General features: G+C 34.9%; 1 protein-coding gene across 2 annotated transcripts in view; it reads right to left on the reverse strand.

Moving 5' to 3' along the window:
* The window catches only part of UNC5C (unc-5 netrin receptor C), a 405,303-nt gene that overhangs the window by 168,908 nt on the left and 216,643 nt on the right, over positions 1-19,752 (reverse strand). For both annotated transcript variants that reach the window (XM_081595521.1, XM_081595532.1), the window contains exon 2: positions 11,470-11,691. In XM_081595521.1, the coding sequence (XP_081451647.1) occupies positions 11,470-11,691 (222 nt within the window). The remainder of the gene's footprint in view (positions 1-11,469; positions 11,692-19,752) is intronic.

Below are 19,752 nucleotides of genomic sequence, written 5' to 3' on the forward strand. Positions count from 1 at the left end.
TTTTTGCGTTTCCTCTGTAATCATGTTCTGGGCTGTATCTGTTTTAAAAAAATACTGGTGTCACTTTTTTCTATACAGTATGTAACTCAAATGTGAAAAATCTTCCCCATGGGATAAAACTAAATTAAAATTATATAGTTATATAAATATGGTGTAGTCAGGACATTTTGCAGTATGTGCAGCATCTATAATACTGATATTTGCAAATACTGGAATTATAAAACACACAACAACAATAAAAACTTCACGACAATGACATTAGAAACAAAGGAATCTAAATGTGTAGCCCAAAATTTTTCAAGTACTCACTTCTGTTTGTAAGTTAGGAAAAGAATGGAAACAAAAGCTAGGTTCATATACGGTGAGAGCCCAAATCACTCAGCCAAGACTATTTTCATGCTAGAATAAAATGAAAGCGACTAAAAATCCAAGTTCTGGAACTCTGATCAACCAACTTTTGTAACTGCATCTGGGATTATGTTGGCCACATGAATCCAGGTGTTTAAAGACAATGTGAACATGAAATTAAGATAAATCAATTGTGAGCACTAACAAAAGAATAAGAGAAAGTATATATTTGGGGATAATTACTATTCTGTTATCACTAACTGGTAACTACTTTCTCGCCAAGCTATCAGATTGACTCAGTGGAAAAGCCTCAATGTACTAAATGGATTTTTGCCAATTTTCTATTTTTATTTTGGGGCCAGTCTCATATCAAAGAGAAAAATTGTTAGTTTCCAGTGTTGAGAGAAGGACCTCTGAGAAGGAAATCAAATAAAAAATAATTGATTTATATTTCAGAATCATTTATCTTCATTGACAGACAAACATATTACAAATTTAAAAGCTCTATTCTTATAAAGGCAATATTTCCACTGAATAAAATTTAAAAAAATATGGAATAAAATTCAAATAGAGCTTTCAAATTTCATGCATCATTTACCAAAATTTAAACAAAGTCCACCTAACTTCCTTTAGAAAATATTCACTCTCTTAATGAGAACTCAGTTCAGTCAGTTCAATCACTCAGTTGTGTCTGACTCTGTGACCCCATGGACTGCAGCACCCCAGGCTTCCCTGTCCATCACCAACTCCCAGAGCTTGCTCAAACTCATGTCCACTGAGTCAGCGATGCCATCCAACCATCTCATCCTCTGTTGTCCCCTTCTCCTGCCTTCAATCTTTCCCAGCATATGAGAACTACGTTTAGAATAATTATTTTATACAGAGAATAACAATAAATTTTATGTGTGTATTTAATGTGTAAAGTTACATTACATATAAGAGTAATCACACTACATATATGAGTAATCACACTACATATATAAAGTCATATTACATACATAAGAGTAATCACACTACTCTTACAGAAGATTATGCTTTATGCATGTCTCAGATTGTCTATTCACAAAGTATTCCAAATAAAAACATCATCAATATGTCTCACTACATTTCAGTTACCCAAATTTAGTAAGATGAATGACTGCAATCCCACAGAACAAGCTTTTATTCATCATTTTCTGTGTTAATGCCATGCATTATAAACTTTACAAAAGACAAAGCTTTACAAAATGGGCCCTACCGTACCATTCTAATCCAGTTGAAAAAACAGAGATTATATATATATACATATTCATATTTATGTGAGTATACAAATATATCATAAATAATATATGATATTGAATTATAAGAAACTGCTATTTTGTACCTCTAAATGAATATTGATAACTTTATATGGTTTACCCTAATATATATTTGCATTTACATTTATGAGTATAATGAAAATGGAAGCACAAATAAATGAAGTGTGGACATGTGTATGCTATGACTTGGAGTTTTATAGAAATACTCATCTATGATATTACTTTAGAGATACTTCTTTAAGAATGAGTAGGATTTTAACAGAGGTGGAAGGGGGGAAAGCACCGTATACATAAATTGCTTCAGTTGTTTCTCACTTTTTGCAACCCCGTGGGCTGTAGCCCGCCAGGCTCTCTGTCCATGGGATTCTCCAGGCAAGAATATGGGAGTGGGTTGCCATTTCCCCTCCAGGGTACCTTCCTGACCTAGGGATCAAACCCACATCCCTTAGGACTCCAGCATTGGCAGGTGAGTTCTTAACCACTAGTGCCCCTGGGAAGCCCAAAGTATGGTATAAAAAAACACTATTTCACACAACACATATTTATTGAGCACCTACTAAGTACCTAACAACAAGTTAAGCATGGAACTAGAATAGCAAAAAAGATAGGCATAATCCCTGAATTCGTGGAGCTTACTCTTCAGTTCATAATGTTTAGACTGAAGAGGACAGAGAATTTGGGAAAGGAAAAGTGATAACTGTCCATTTCAAAAATCCAAAGTTAGGAGTAGGCCAGGTTCCATTCAGTCCAGTCGCTCAGTCATGTCCGACTCTTTGCGACCCCATGTATCTCAGCACACCAGGCCTCCCTGTCCATCACCAACTCCCGGAGTCCACCCAAACCCCTGTCCATCAAGTCAGTGATGCCATCCAGCCATCTCATCCTCTGTCATCCCCTTCTCCTCCTGCCCCCAATCCTTCTCAGCATCAGGGTCTTTTCCAATGAGGCAACTCTTCGCATGAGGTGGCCAAAGTATTGGAGTTTCAGCTTCGACATCAGACCTTCCAATGAACACCCAGGATTGACCTCTTTTAGGATGGATTGATTGGATCTCCTTGCAGTCCAAGGGACTCTCAAGAGTCTTCTCCAACAGCACAGTTCAAAAGCATCAATTCTTCGATGCTCAGCTTTCTTCACTGTCCAACTCTCACATCCATACATGACCACTGAAAAAACTATAGCCTTGACTAGACGGATTTTGTTGGCAAAGTAACGTCTCTGCTTTTAAATATGCTATCTAGGTTGGCCATAACCTTCCTTCCAAGGAGTAAGCGTCTTTTAATTTCATGGCTGCAGTCACCATCAGCAGTGATTCTGGAGCCCAAAAAAATAAAGTCTGACACTGTTTCCACTGTCTCCCCATCTATTTCCCATGGAAATAGATAGTAGGCCAGGAAGTGACACTTATTTCCTAAAGTTCCATATAATATAAGTAGGACCATTAAGTCATGATAAGAGAAATCTGACTACATTCACTTTAATATGACTTAATGAGAAGTATGCTAGTAATTCATTGAATTTACTCTCACTGAAATAAAGCTTTTATGATCCTAAGGCACAAAAATGTAGAGTGTTTGGACTGATTTAATAAAATTTAAACAAAGTCTACATAATTTCCCTTTGAAAATGTATGAGCTGCATTTTCTAAATCATGTCCTAGTCTGACATTAAGTTCTCTGATATTTTTAAAAATATTTATTTATTCATTTTAGTTTGCTGTGTCGGGTCTTAGTTGTGTCATACAGGGGCTTTCCTTGTGGCACACGGACTCTCTAGTTGTGAGGCGTAGACTCAGTTGGAGTGTGGGCTTAGTTGCTCTATGGCATGTGGGATCTAAGTTCCCCCACCAGGGATTGAGCCCGTATCCCCTGTATTGCATGGTGGATTCTTAACCACTGGACCACCAGGGAAGTCCCTTTTCATGATATTTTTTTTTTAAGTTTCCAAATGTTAACTTTATTTTTTTTATTATTATTATTATTATTTTTTATTTGTTTTGCCATACATTGACATGAATTCACCATGGGTGTACATGTTTTCCCCTTCCAGAACTCCCCTCTCCCCTCCCTCCCCATCTCATCCCTCCAGATCATCCCAGTGCATCAGCCCCAAGGACCCTGTGTCATGCATTGAACCTGGACTGGCGATTCGTTTCACAAATGATAATTTACATGCTTCCATGCCATTCTCCCATATCATCCCGCCCTCGCCCTCTCCCATAGAGTTCATAATACTGTTCTATTTATCTGTGTCTCTTTTGATGTCTTGCATCCAGGGTTATCTTTACCGATTGACTAAATACCATATGTATGTGTTAGTATAGTATATTGGTGTTTTTCTTTCTGGCTTACTTCACTCTGTATAATAGGCTCCAGTTTCATCCACCTCATTAGAACTGATTCGAATGTATTCTTTTTAATGGCTGAGTAATATTACATTGTGTATATGTACCACAGCTTCCTTATCCATTGGTCTGCTGATGGGCATCTGGGTTGCTTCCATGTCCTGGCTATTATAAACAGTGCTGCGATGAACATTGGGGTACACGTGTCTCTTTAACAGAGATTCTGAGAAAAAGAGTTAAGCTACCAAATAATATGAAGTTAAAAAAAGTTTTTCCACTTCAGAGCTTTACTGGGACTTCTACATGCAAATATTCTTTATATTTTCTCCAAAAGGGGAATATAATTATCACAGTGTTTCCTAAATTATTTGACCACAAAGATTTTTGTTTATTTTTTGTTTTCTTTTTCTCAAATAGCACTTATAAGACACTAGTGGTTTACTGAACACAGTTTAAGAGGGAAAAACCAAACTGACCTAGTATCCAGGGCATGTGGTGGGGGAGAAACTATTAAAATAAGGCTATAAAGTTTGATTAGGAACAGACTGTACTAAAGCTTTTGAATACATGAGCAAGGAGGATATGCTTTATCCATGGACAAAGGAAAGACATATACTTACAAAAATGAAATGATATAAACACTTGGGCCTATTCCTTAGGCCTATAACTAGCTAGAGAATGGATTGCTGGGGAAAAAGGCTAATACCAAGAAGGTATAGGAGGCTATTTAAATAATCTAAGAGGTATATAATTAAAGACTCTACTAGGGTAGTAGCAGCAAGAATTAAAAACAGAAGGATGTTTTGGGGAGAATTCTGAGGAGGAATTAACTGTTTTTTAATGATCACTTCAGCTGCTGGAATAAAGGGTGAAGTTGAGATTTCCATTTTTGCTGATGGAATGCAAAAAAGAGGTAACTAAAATAAGAATAAAAAAGGAGAAAGAATTCTGCAGCTGTGCCACTCTTGCGGGACCTGAGTGAGCACAGTATATTTTTTGAAAGCTCTATTTTGAGTAAAGGTAATTCACTTAAATTTGTGTCCATGTACAGTTTCTCTTCATCAACTTCTTTTTTTTCCTATTAAAAAAGGGCTCATCTTTTGCTCATCAATTGAAATTCTTTCTATTTTTTGCTATTTGGCTAAATGTTAAATACCTTCACAAATAAAAATTATCAAATCCTAAGCACTATCTTGATTACTAAAGAACCTCAAAGGGCCACAAATAAAAAACAAGAAGGGAGATGAAAAGCATGAAAGATAAATGTTTAGCTGACATTGAGAACCAGATTTTCTTTCCTGAGAAAATGGATAATTATCTTACATAGATCTTTTTTTGTTTGACTTGGTTCTGTGTACAAAGTTGCAGAAGTGTTTAGGGAGACACTGAGTACAGGGCCACGAGCAAAAACTTTGGAATTAGATAGACCTGGGTTCATATCTTGACTGTCACCTCTTAGCTATGCAACTAGGCAAATTGGTTTCGTTATCCTGCTGAGCCTCAGTTTTCTCATATGGAAAAGGAAAATCCCCAAATTATATCAGAAGATTGCTGTGATGACTAAATGACATAACTCATGGCATTCAGTGTAAAGTTTGGAATTCTTTGCATTGCTGTCATGTTGGTCCTATTGATAATATCCTGTTAATGAGAGAATAATTAAAGATGAAAAGGGAAAACCTAGGGCCTACTAAAATTTCAAACCAATGGAGGTTTTCTAAACTCCCTTGCTTCTTCATAGAGGGGAAATGTTTACTTTCCAATGGTGAACCTTAGGTACCATGGAAACAAGGGTTGAAAACGTTTCAAGTAAATAAAAACCAAGCAGACAAGCCTGAGCTTTTCACAAAAATGTAACCATAAAATTTTGAGCAGATCAAGATTTCTTTGGAATTGTGAAGGAACATGATGCTTATTACTATATTATCAAGAGCTTCTCAACATTAAAAATTTCTAAATCACCTAATATATGCTGCTTTCCACTTTTCTGTTTCTTATATTATGTATCTGCAAGAAATGAAAATGTGATTTAAACTATGGAAAAGCAAACAGTAACAGTAATGAACGATCTTTAATCAGTGCATTTTATTATCTATGGAATAGCTTTGCTCAGTGAATATATATAACCATTTACTTAATATTTCAGAGCAATTAAGTATATTTAATATCTTCATAATTTAAAAGAAAGAATTTTGTTAGTTGGAGAGAAACTTTTACTTTTTTTGTTTTATTATTTTGTAGTTTTTCAATTAAAATGTACGTCTGATGGAGATCTTACTGAATACAGTTGGCTTTTCTTAGTTACAAGGCAATATATCTGATTTCCAATGTATCGGATTTCAGGTATCATTATTCTAAGGTAGTTGTTGCTGTTGTTGAGTCACTAAGTAGTGTCCAATTCTTTTGCAACCCTATGGACTGTAGCCCATCAGGCTTCTCTGTCCATGGGATTCTCCAGGCAAGACTAGTGGAGTGGGTTTGCATTTCCTTCTCCAGGGTATCTGTCCGACCCAGAGACCAAACACACATCTCCTACCTTGGCAGGCAGGTTCTTTACCACTGAGCTACCAGGGAAGTCATTCTAAGAAGGAGATACATACAAAAAACAAGTTTGTTTGCAATGACTTCTCTGGGTCCTGCCATCTGAGAATCAGTTTGATTTTTAAAATGCCTAGAAAATTTCTCTGATATCTAATATATTTCAAGACAATGTATTCTAACATTTCTTGATATTAATAATCACTAAGGCCCATAACAAAACAATACTCAAACTGTATTAAATAAAGATCTGGGCACCAAAGTTGCAGATGAAACTAACTTCAGAAGAAAACCCCCAAAGTTTGAACCAAGCAATTCAATTTCATTCACAATGTTCTGAAAGAGCAAAGAGATGAAAAACAAAGAGCTCTAATATAAAGGGGCCTACAAATCTCTCTACTCCCAGTAGTGTACAGGTTGCAGATTTATGATAACAGGCAAAGAGCTACAATAAAGCAGTTTAGGCCTTTAAAATTCAGATTTCATTATCTATCATGAAGATAATACATTCAGAGAATTGAATGAAAATCAAACAATAAAAAAAATCTCTTACTGCCCCAAATTCTGAGCTGTCAACTGCTTGTACATTTCTCCAGAAAATCCTAATGCATAGACAAATACATGTGCATCCTCTTTTTACATAATAAAGACATATATTGCATGCAGTATTGTGTATTTTGGTTTTCACTTAAAATTGTATCTGATGGAATTTTCTACACTTCACATGTGTACAAATCTCATTGTTTTACAAAGCAATTCAGTATTCCATCCTAGAGATGAATTGCCCTCAAAATACTAACTTCAACAAGGGTGCAATGGCCAACCTTGCATACAAGTCTTTGTGCTCATCAGGAATTTCATTTTTAGATAGTTTCTAGATTTGTAGTTACTGAGTAAAAGGGTATATACATTTAGATGTTGACAGATATTTTCAAATTGGTCTTCCAAAAGATTATGTCAGTTTGCAACCTCATCAACAAAGTATGAAACATCCCTATCCCACTCCTTTATCAACACTGTACACTAACCACTGTTCTGATCTTGACAACATTTTCTTAGATGTTCACTTACCACTTACATTTCTTTTCCTATATCTCCATCTTCAAACTTGGCTCAATTTTATTGGGATACATATTTCCTTAAAAATATTTTAAGAGCTAGTAGTATATTAATTAAATTAATGCTTTGATTAGTATATATCTCTGCCTTGGTTTTTGTGGTTTTCTTGCTTTATGTAAATTTAATAATGCTTTATTTTTTCTAAAATAATGCTTTCTTATAAGGCTTCTGGATTTTGTCTTCATTAGAAAAGCTTTGATCACCACTGAAACCAAACAACCAATAAATAAATTGCCAGAATTTTCTCCTAGTAATGATGGTGATGACTACAATGACAACAATGATGATGATGTTAACCCTAACATCTAGAATTTATTTTATTCTAAAGAATGAGCTAGAATTCAAGCTTTATTTATTTACTTACTTATTTATATTTTACTTTTCCACTGCCTACCTTGTGCATTTAGAAATTATCACCATCACGGCATAAAATGCCTTAGATGTTTATTTCCTGATTTCTATTTTGGGTCCATTAATCTGTGTGTCTTATTTTCTGCTAAGATCAAACTTCTTTAGCCTTATGACACAGTTAAAAAGAGCTGATCTCTCTTTATTGTGCTACTATTTCAGAATTTTTCCAGTTATTTTCACAAATTATCTTTCACACAATGCCGATGACTTCATAGATTCATTTATAAATAGCAAACATTTAAAACTATTGTCTTTTTATCTAGGAATAAGACATGTCTTTCCACTTATTAAAGTCATTGAATTTTTTTTTTGTCTCTGAGTAGATTTTAAATTCTCCAAATTTTTGATAGTTTTGTATCTACATTTTTACATTGTTATTGTAAATGATATATTTTAGTTCAATATAATTTGAACTGATTGTACTTAGAAAAGTTGATGGGTTATGTATATCTTTTATCAGCCACTTTTCTATATTTTCTTAATGGTTTTCAACTTTTTCCTTTGAAACTGCATAAGTTTTCCAGATCTACAAAATCATATTTGTCCAAATGATCATTTTCAACTATTTAGTTATTTATTTTATCTAATTGCATTGGCTAGTATGTTAAGAACAACACCAAATGATCGCCCAGGTGGCTCAGTGGTAAAGAATTCACCTACCAAGCAGTAGAAACAAGAGACTTGGGCTTGATCCTTGAATGGGGAAGATCCTCTGGAAGAGGAAATGGCAACCCACTCCAGTATCTTGCCTTAGAAATCCCATGGACAGATGAACTTGGCGAGCTACAGTCCACACGGTCACAGAGAGCAGGACACAACTGAGCATGCACACATGAATTATGTTAAGAACAATATCAAAAGATACTAGTATCTGTGGGTATCTCTCTCTTTTTCCTATATTTAAAGGTAACACATTCTCCTGGATGCTAGCTATCCTGTATAGTTTTGGATGAAAAGGAAAAACAACACAAAAGCATTCCACTCCAAATATGAATACTATGCAAGTATTAAGGCTGCCAAATCTCTCCTCAGCTCTAATCTATCCCATCCTGAATTTGAATGAAAACATACCATATATTTTCATTTATAGTTGCTTCAAGATGTATTTTTAATCATTGGTATATGCAATATTAATTAATTTTCTGTGGAGATAAAAATATAATGCTTTATGAAAAGGAACTGTCTTTTAAAAAAATACACATAAACACATACACAACCAAGAGAGCATGAGGCTGCTAGACGTGTTCAGTATCAGAGTAATTTTGTTTTTATTTATAATCTTCCTATAAAAGCATATTCATTAATCTAGTAAAGACAAGCCTAAGTATGTTTATGACTCTCATTTTAGTTTTGTGATTTTATTTTTCATTTTACTGTTAAAATGTGTGTGTTTGAAATCTTTACAAATAAATGGGCTGAAACAAATAAAACTCAATTCACTTGAGATTTTGAAGACATCTGGTGGAGCTATTTACTGAGTAATTAGACCAAGAGGTGTAATAGACCAATTCCCTGAAGGAAGAGACCATATAGCTGGATACCCAGTTATTTCTACAGTCATCAGCTTGCATGCAGTGAACATACTGACTCACAAACTGACAATTATGTGGAGCTGCCACCTAATTTTCTAAGACTATTTGTGTTATATAAGTATATGTCTCACAAGCTTTTTCTTTTTTTTAAAGATGCCTCTTCTCAGGCTTCTCACGGTCTCTGTTCAATCACCTAATATCTCTTACTTGTTAGAGACACTGAACGAAGATTTCCTTCAAATGCTGGTCACTGCTTGCCCCACATTAACCAACCTTTGGCTATAAATACGAATTAATGACAATTGAATTTTGAAAACATGTATTCATTTTGTTACATAGAGATATTTATGAAAGAAAATGAAGATATTTAAATGCTTCCACTTTTATCATATTTGGCACAATTTAAGTTGGAAATATTGATCAACAAAGTCTTAATTATTAAAATATATGTCATAATATTATTAAAAAAATCACAAATCTGGAAGGAATGTGAAAATTCGGATTGTTATTTTCCCTACTGGAGAGCAAAAACTCTTGAACCACTGTAGAAATATATATATTTTCTAGTTTGAAATAACTCTAGGGGTTTCCACAACTCTCTTAAGTTACCTAATGTGGAATAAGAAATTTCTATCGAGAAAGTTTCCTTTATAGCCAATGTAAATCCTACAGTTTATTAAGATCTACTCCATCCTCTCTTTGGCTTTAGTATTTTGCTATTAAGAAAGATATTTACAAAGCAATAAAGTCAGGATTTTTAACAATGTGAGAAACAAATATACTCTAATCAAGATCTACCCAGATGGGGGCTACACTCACCACTTTTCTTTGTGGAATCCACAATATCACTTTTCTTAATCACTCTGAATTTAACTTCAGCAAAGAGTTAGTTAATTAGGATTCATCTTCAGATGTAAGTTAAAGATACAAATATTTTCAATCTACAATGTTTACAAATTGTTTAAAAATATATAAGGGGAAACTATGCATGGGAATTAACACTTGCTGCTGCTGCCAAGTTGCTTCAGTCGTATCCAACTCTGTGCAACCCAATAGATGGCAGCCTACCAGGCTCCTCTGTCTCTGGGATTCTCCAGGCAAGAATACTGGAGTGGGTTGCCATTTCCTTCTCCAATGCATGCATGCATGCTAAGTTGCTTCAGTCGTGTCCGACTCTGTGCGACCCTATGGACAGCAGCCCACCAGGCTCCTCTGTCCACAGGATTCTCTAGGCAAGAATAGTGGAGTGGGTTGGTAAACAAGTACAATTTATCCTTAATTGAAAACATCCCTCAATCCCAGGATATTTAGGCCTGACATCAGACTTGATAACATAAGTGAAATTCAAAGGCATCTTTCACTAAGGTATTTATTTACCATAATTCAGTCTATTCACTCTCATTATTTATCTTCTTAAGTATAAACTAAAAGTGAAAGTCACTCAGTTGTGTCTGACTCTTTGTGACCCCATGGACTGTAGGCCACAGGCTCCTCTGTCTATGGAATTCTCCAGGCCAGAATACTGAAGTGGGTAGCCATTCCAGTCTCCAGGATATCTTCCCAACCCAGGGATCGAACCCAGGTCTCCCCTATTGCAGGCAGATTCTTTACCATCTGGGCCATCAAGGAAGCCCTCTTAAGTATAAACTATGCCTTAATTCTATGGGGTTCAACAGGAATCAAGTCAAGATTTATTCATCCCATTTTACTTTGCAATACAGGGGATGATATCACCAAATCTTAACCAAACTGCCTTAAAATTTTTTACCAAAGGATGATCATTGTACTTTCAATTTCAATAATTGAAGGAACAATATGACAACACATCATAGTAGTAAGTGAATCCTAAACAGCAGTGCAAATGCAATGGAAAACTCACCAGAAGTTTCGTCTACTCTCTCATCTACTATGTGGTCCTTCTGATGAACCCATTCACTATTGCACTTGAAGTAGATCTGGGTGGCAGGGCTTGCTTTACAATACAGGTTCACAGGCTTATTCTTCACAATATAAGCTTCTTCAGGCTCAATAAGGAAATGTGGCAGAGGTTCAGGTGGGTCAGATGGAAAGGTTTCTGGGAGTTCATGAAAAAAGTCATCATCTGGTAAAACAAGAAAATGAAAACTGTTCAGAACTTTGTAGCCATTTGCCTTTTACTTGCTATTTGTTCAAAAATAATAAAACTGTGGGTAATCATTAGTCATATCCATTTCACCTGCCTTCATTAATCAAGGTATACAGAAGACTTGCGTGTACTCCAAGAGGCATCACACCTAAACAATAAGATGTTTAGGAATGATTTTCTAGGAACTTGCAATCAGCTGTGTCTAGCTTGAGTTGAACAGTATAGGAACATCGACCCTTCAACTGGGCATGCGCGAGTGTCCACTGGATGATATTTTGACATCTAAGGTCTGAAAACTCCACCCTCAGATCCTGCTAAGCGCCTTCATTTTTGAATAAACAGAGGCCTGAGCTGAGTTATAACTGTGTAGAACAATTAACTGCACCTTTTCAGTCCTTTCCCCCACCCCGCCGCGAGCTCCCCAGGCTCCCCATGCTTTAGACAACCCTGCTTCTTTATTCTTTACTTCATAGCTACCTCTAGATGGCGCTAGTGGTAAAGAACCTACCTGCCAGCGCAGGAGATGCTGGAGACAAAAGTTTGATCACTGGGTCAGAAAGATCCCCTGGAGAAGGGCATGACAACCCGCTCCAGTATTCTTGCCTGGGAAATCCCAAGGACAGAAGAGCCTGGTGGGATACTGTCCATAGGGTCACAAAGAGTTGGACACAACTGCAGCAACTTAGCACGCATGCATAAATACTCTGAACCCTTGCCTTTGGAGAGGTGGTTCTGAGACTTGCTCCTTGACATCCTTACTTAGTTGCCCTCTTTCCTGAAAACCTAGGCAGCTCTGCATTTTGGCTTGCTGTATATTGGGCAAAACAAACCTGGTTTGATAACAGTAATGATTCATAAATCATCTAATTAAGTAATTTGAGTGCCTGCTATGAAACAAGCAATATGTTAGGTCTACTGACTAGCTGTTTAACTAAGGATTTAGATGACTATTCTTAATTTTACACATGGCAAAACACAATATCTAGGGTGATAATTATCTTGCCCTGAGAACACAGGTAATAAATAGCAGAACTGGGATCAAAACCCAGGTTTGTTTCCCTCACAAACTGTGATCTTCCCAACATAACACTACCCCTTCCACTACACAGTGTTACCCTTGAGAGCTGATAAAACCAAGAGCAACCTCATAAGAAAAACTTATTTGAAAAGTTTAAGGCTCTTGTGCGTGTGTGTGTGTATTCAGTCGCTAAGTTGTGCACCACTCTTTATGACCCCATAGACTGTAGCCAAGCTCCTCTGTCCATGGGATTATCCAGGCAAGAATACTGGAGTGGGTTGCCATTTCCTCCTTCATGGGATCCTCCCAATCCAGGGATCAAACCCATGTCTCCTGTGTCGGCAGGCAGATTCTTTTCCACTTGAGCCACCTGGCTGTTAGGTAAGCCTTGAATCCTATGCAAGGAACTTAGAAGAAATACTAGAAATATGAATTAAAGATCTCTAAGTTCAGATTCAAGTCTGTCATTATTTTCAAAAGATGTGACTTCATGACATATTCATTCACGTAACCAAAAATATTTGCTGAATTAATTATTAATTTATAATTATTAATTATAAATTATTATTGACTCAGAATTATTCTCAACACTGGAAATATACATGATAACATCAAGTCAACCAATAGTATTAATATTAATAGTTTCACAGTAAAACCTAGAGTTTAGAAATGCTGTTTAGTCTTATTTGGAAACTATATCTCAAATACCATAAGAGTTATATGATTAGTCACACTTATTCTCATTAGAATATTTATAATATTAAAGTATTAACATGAAGAATAAAAGCCTCATTTTTTATACACTGAAATTTATCAAACATATTGCTCTCACCTTGCTGTTCCAATACCACTGAATAAACAAAACCCCAAGACCGTTACAGATACTTACACAGTTTGAGGTATGTTTTCCTTTAACTTGGTTTCTGCGTGATTCCAAATAAAAAACAGAAACTAATAAAAGTGCCTTTAGAAACCCTATTATTATATTTCACAAAAGACAAAGGAATCTAATACACTACATTTCAGTTAGCCCTGATAATTTTCTTCTTATGAAGGATAGTGGAGAACAAAACTATTATTAACTTCCTACGTTGCTAAGCACCCTAGACTAATACGAAAGTTAAAACTCTGAGGCCAAAATTAAGTTTTTACAAGTTCTCTAAAAGTACGTATTGCCGTTGTTCAGTCGCTAAATCATGTCTCACTCTTTACAACCCCATGAACTGCAGCATGCCAGGTTTCCCTATCCTTCACTATCTTCCTGAGTTTGCTCAAAAAAAAGCACATATATTCAGCAGCAAATATCGATATGGTGTTGGTAGTTAAACACTGATTGCTAAGACATTAACTTGGAAGTCATTTCATCACTTATTCAGTCGTTTCCCTGTTTGGGGAGACAGCCATTAGTAAAGGGGACATTTGTCCACTAAGAAACTTGGCCTGGGACTTTTCCATCTAGGTCATGTGATCGCAGTCAATTAGTAATGACATCTAGTCTCTACTAATTTGTTCTGCAGTCAAAACTGGCTTTACCTGCATCACAGGCAAAACTAGTTTTCAAAATCACTCCACAGTTATAAATGACTGACCCTGCAATATAAATGATGTTTCCCGTCTCCAACTTGTTTTCTCACTTTACTTCCTTAATATACTTTCTTCTGACAGGGCATCATTTCTGGTTTTTCAATTGTTGGACATCAAGGACCCAAACTGTCAGCTTACTACAGAATAACCTCATTTCCATCAACTTCAGCTTCTTTAGTCAATGTGCAAGAACACTCAAGAGTGCCTAAATAAACATAGTTGAGAAAGGCAAAGGAACAGGGAACTGAAGTATTGACAGATCCATCAGCGTGAAGCTGATGTCTTGAAGGCCTTATTCCATTTTTTTGTTGTTTTTCTCTTCTGAAGCACTTACTGATATATGTAATGACGGACCATGCCAATAATCAATAAAGCGCCACAAAATATAAGACTCAAATTCTGTAAAATGTTACTGCTGTTTTCAATTTTTACTCACAAAGGCAGAGGGTAACTCAATTTTCTACCTATTTGGTATATTTATACATATACATACATATATATATATATATATATATATATATATATATATACACGTGTATGTATCCCATAACAATATATTTATTCAAGTAAGCAAAATGTAAAAAAGCCTTTTTTTCAGTCATTGTTCTAGAAGATGAGACTTGTTCCTTTAGAAGGAATGATGGTTGTAAGATACCAGGTGATTATATACCACCTTACCTTATTCAGTAATGTAGCAAAAGTAGTTACATATTTACATCCTACAGAAAGATAGAGAAGGACTAAAAATTGATTACCCTGCCTAGCAAATACATATATCTCTTTATTCTTCACTTCATCTCTGACTTCAGTCAAGTTCAAATGTGGATAAAATGATATAAGCTGCTTTAGTCATTTCAAAAAAAATTCATATGATTATTTTATTGTAAACTACTGGGAAGCTTAATGGACTAGTCCAAGAAAAAGTCACACATATGTTTTCAAGGCAAACAGGGCTCTGTTAAGTGTGGGGAAAAAAACAGTAATGATTTGATATATTTAGAAAATGTACGAACAAACTAATTTCGAATTTCCTTAATTTTGAATTTTAAAACATAGATGATCACTACAAGGAAAGAGAAATAATTCTATGTCTCAGTTTGAGGCTTCATAAATTTTTAATTTTTCAAGGTGTCTATTAAATAACAATATGTAACTTATTAAGAAATTATTTCTATCATTTAAAATGTTTTCATCATAACTCCAGTGTTTCTTTAATACATCATTCTATTCTATGTATGAACCCCATTCTTAAATTTGATCTAGAGAGATGCCTTAATCAATTACAGCATATTAGTTTATTAATATTTCTTGTGCTACAGATACAGTATATTTAAGTCCATGCCCTAGATTAATTCACATCAGGCAATATGGTACATCACTTCTAGTACTTAATTCGGGTGTAAGAATGACATTTATAAAGGTAATTTTCAAGACCCTGAGTCAGTAAGATTTACACAGTGAAATAGATAAGACAAAATGCAACTATACTGATTATCAGTGGGCTCGCTGTTGAGAAACCGTTTCTTTCATCATTTGCAACAGATGGCCTGGGTACCATGGCCAGCTGTGGAAAACGGCCCAGAAAACAGCTCTCCCACCATCAGGTTAAGCATGCTAAGAGAAAACTTTCTTTGCTCTAGACAAAAAAATGGTAAGTGTCAGCATTGATTTCCAGATATAGTGGTATTACATAAATTGCCTTTTAATGAAATTTTATCTTCTATTTTTGCTAGAGTAATTTAAAAAAAATCAAACAAGCAAGTCAATTCTCTTCAATCAAGATTTATAAAGAAAAACGGCTGAGTATTTAAATATCTAGCATAGTTATATCTATATGTATTTAACAAGGAAAAAGTGATCATCTCCAAATATCATGTGTATTTAATAAGGAAAAAAACATCATCTGCAAGTGTTCACCTACAAATACCTCTTCATGAACATTTAGCTCTTCGGACTATAAATTTGCTTCTCACATATGGAGAAATCTACTTTCCAATTTTGGCAACCAGAATTATCCAACTATTTCCAATTTTCAAAGCCAGAAATACATAACAAATGCTTAACACTAGTATGAAAGTTTTTTGAAGACATGGTCTACTCTTGTTTTCGTTTTTATTTTCCATAAATCTAGTATAGTATCAGGCACTTATAGAAGGTCAACAAAATGCTCACAGTAATGTGACTTTGAGCATTCTTAACAGATCCACAAGGTATTTTAGAGTTTACAGTGCCTCAAATTCATTTACAAATATAAGGTGTCAGAAAAATAGTAAAATCTACAGACTGGACTGGCTGTCAACTTTGTGTGGCCCAGTGTAGAATGACAATTTGGGGATCCTTTGTATAAAAATGTATTAAGAATTCTGAGATGCTTACAGCAGGGTATTAAACAAAGCATAGGTGCTGTGTGACAGCACAGGTCACATACCATGAAGGTGGCCCTGTCTATAAACATCGTTTAGTTGAGTGTTTCACATCATGTGAACCCTGAGAATTAAAATTACATCCTACTTAGTGGATATCCACTTTAGAACTTATCTGGTATTTCCCAGCTTCTTCTAGTGATCAGATATTTTCTAGAAGACATGGCTTTTCAGACTGAGAAACTCAGGTACCAATCAATTCTCTAAGCAAGTGTGTCTGCAGTGGTGTTCAAGGGAAAGTGTGTGATTGTATCTGTTACTGGCTTTCCCTTTGATGTACTCCAGTGCCCATCCAAAGGCCTGATCCAAAACAAATAAAATTCCTGCCACACCGAGGTTAACATTTTTAGGGCACTAGAGGTACATGAGAATAATAAACAAGGTTTGAGATTCTACCTTGAAATGGCAGGCTGTTTCCTGAGATCATTTCCTAGCATGCAATTCATTTTACTGCACAAATAAGCCAGCTTTTTGATAGTAGTATTAAGGTCATGCTGCAAAAGTTGAAGCTATAAAAGAATGATTTGATTTTTCAGCCAGCTAGAGCAGTGAGTGCATCCTCTTACCACTTTATTTCTTAATATAAATATCCAAAGAGCCTCCTGAAGTCTTCAGGGAGATAATGGGAACTCAATTTGTGAATAGCAACTTCAGACTGTGAAGCTATTTTTGACAACGCACTACAGTTATCCTAAGTCATTATATATAAAGGCACATTCCAGATGCTGATACTGTCCACATTACGCTATTTGGACAAACTGACTTAATTAAATAGCTAAACAATTTTTCTACATGTAGTTCATTCAAATTAACAAAGAAAAATTTCCAAATTTGGTTTTATTCTGTTCGCTGAGTTCAGTATTAAAGATATACTGCCTTTTTGATTCAGATTTAACATTATTTTTCATTTTACCCTCCCTAACACATGACACAATTTTCCACTTTCTACCATTATTCAACAATGATATTACCACCTTCATTTCAATATCAGGTAAATCTCAGTATTCCTTTTCTGTTATCTCATATAGCCTTTTGTTTTTTTTCATTTATATATAAGAAAAGAAAGCTTTGTACCATGTATTATTTTTATAGACTTTCATTCCACCTAATTTTTGACAGGGAAATATTATGCTACGAACATCAATCTAGGAAGCTTTAGGTTTCTGGTTTTATTGCTATATATCAAGCTTTAATTTTCATGAACTTAATACATAAGTTTCTATATTTCTAAATCATAAGACTTAGGCTATTATTGCTTATATCATAAAATATAGGACTATTATCTCTTTGTCTGAGACCTGGAGCGTAGTCTTTTGAAATGGAATTTACTTCCAAATGATTCAAGAGCAATTTAAAATGAATGACTGCAAAGCTAATTTTATCTGCATTTGGCTGCCCATCCATCAGAGCGATAATTCATGATATATTACAGCAAAAGGCAACTGGAATTAACTATCTGAATGAGACTTTAGCTTATTTTTAATATTTTGATTAAAATATCCTTTGAAAGACAAAGACTATGGCTTATATTACAAGTAACATATTAATGGATTCATCATGTAAATTTAAGTAGCGGAATATATAATGCCTTAAATATATTGGACAATTTGAAAGTACTGCATGATTTCTAACTCTAAAAGAAAAAAACTTTTTTTCTACATTTAAGGAAATAATTTCCAAATAATCCCCATACATTATTAATAGTGACGTGAAGTCAGCATGCTATTTGACATGCACTTAGCTGTGAAAGAGAGGCACCTCCTTCTGCCCCAGTTTAAGCCTTTATTATTTCTGACTTTCGCTAACATAAAATCCTAAGTGTTTTCCTGCCTACAGTTTCTACTTTGCCATGTGTTCTATACACCATGCTCTTAGAAAAGTTTGCTCCCTTCTTCAAATAATTTAATCAATGCAGTGTAAAGCATGATGGTAAGTTTCTTTTTGCTTATCACATTAGCTAAAATATACTGAATGATTGTGTGTTCTATACACCATGCTCTTAGAAAAGTTTGCTCCCTTCTTCAAATAATTTAATCAATGCAGTGTAAAGCATGATGGTAAGTTTCTTTTTGCTTATCACATTAGCTAAAATATACTGAATGATTGATGAAGTTTTGAGGAAATGTGAATTTGCACATACTGGCTATAGTGTAAATTGGTATCACAGTAGAGAGTATTTGACAATACAAATAAAAATTAAATCTATGTATACACCCAAATAGGTTATCCCACTTCTTGGAATGCCTGTTTGAGACATAATGGCATCAAAATATAAATGTATACAAAGCTGTTCACTGCAGCATTGTTTATTTAAACAAATAAATGATATACTGCAACAAAATGTAGCTGAAATTAACTATTTAAATTAATCTGAGAACAACATAACAACAAACTAAGGAATGATCAGATAATTATTAATGATATATCCATCAAGGAGAACACTATTTCATCAATAAAAATAAGGAGGCAAATTTGTATGTATTAAATTAGAAGGGTATCCATTATTCACTAGGCAAATAAAACAAGATTTCAGCCAATCTGTATAGAGTGATGCAACTTTTGTTAAAGAAGACAGAAAAGAAGGAATGAAAGGAGAGAGGGCAGAAAGAGAGGTGTGTGTGTGTGTGTTTGTGTGTGTGTGTGTGTGTGTGTGTAGATGGCTGCATCAATAAATTACAAAAAAAAGTGTAAGGCAAAGCCTAGAAGCCAAAGCTCAAAAATATTAACAGTAAATACTTCCTGGGGAGAAGAAGCAGAGAGCTTTAGGGGGAATTTTTTTCCTTTATTTGGAGTGGATTTTTTACATGCTAGATTATGGAGGATTTCTATTTTTTAATGTATTTTTGAGTTTTTATTTAAATTAAGAAAAAGAGAAATTAGATAATTTCATGTGCAACCTACTGCTTCTGCCTAGAATAACCAGTATCAGTTTCTTTGCTACATTAAACCTTCCCAGGTCAATGCTACTGACTCCATAAAGCCTTATGTGATGTCTCCACTAACACTTGTGTT

This window comes from Giraffa tippelskirchi, chromosome 1 (genome assembly GCF_054371585.1).
Source record: "Giraffa tippelskirchi isolate mGirTip1 chromosome 1, T2T-mGirTip1v1.2.pri, whole genome shotgun sequence".
In the NCBI taxonomy this organism is placed as follows: domain Eukaryota; kingdom Metazoa; phylum Chordata; class Mammalia; order Artiodactyla; family Giraffidae; genus Giraffa; species Giraffa tippelskirchi.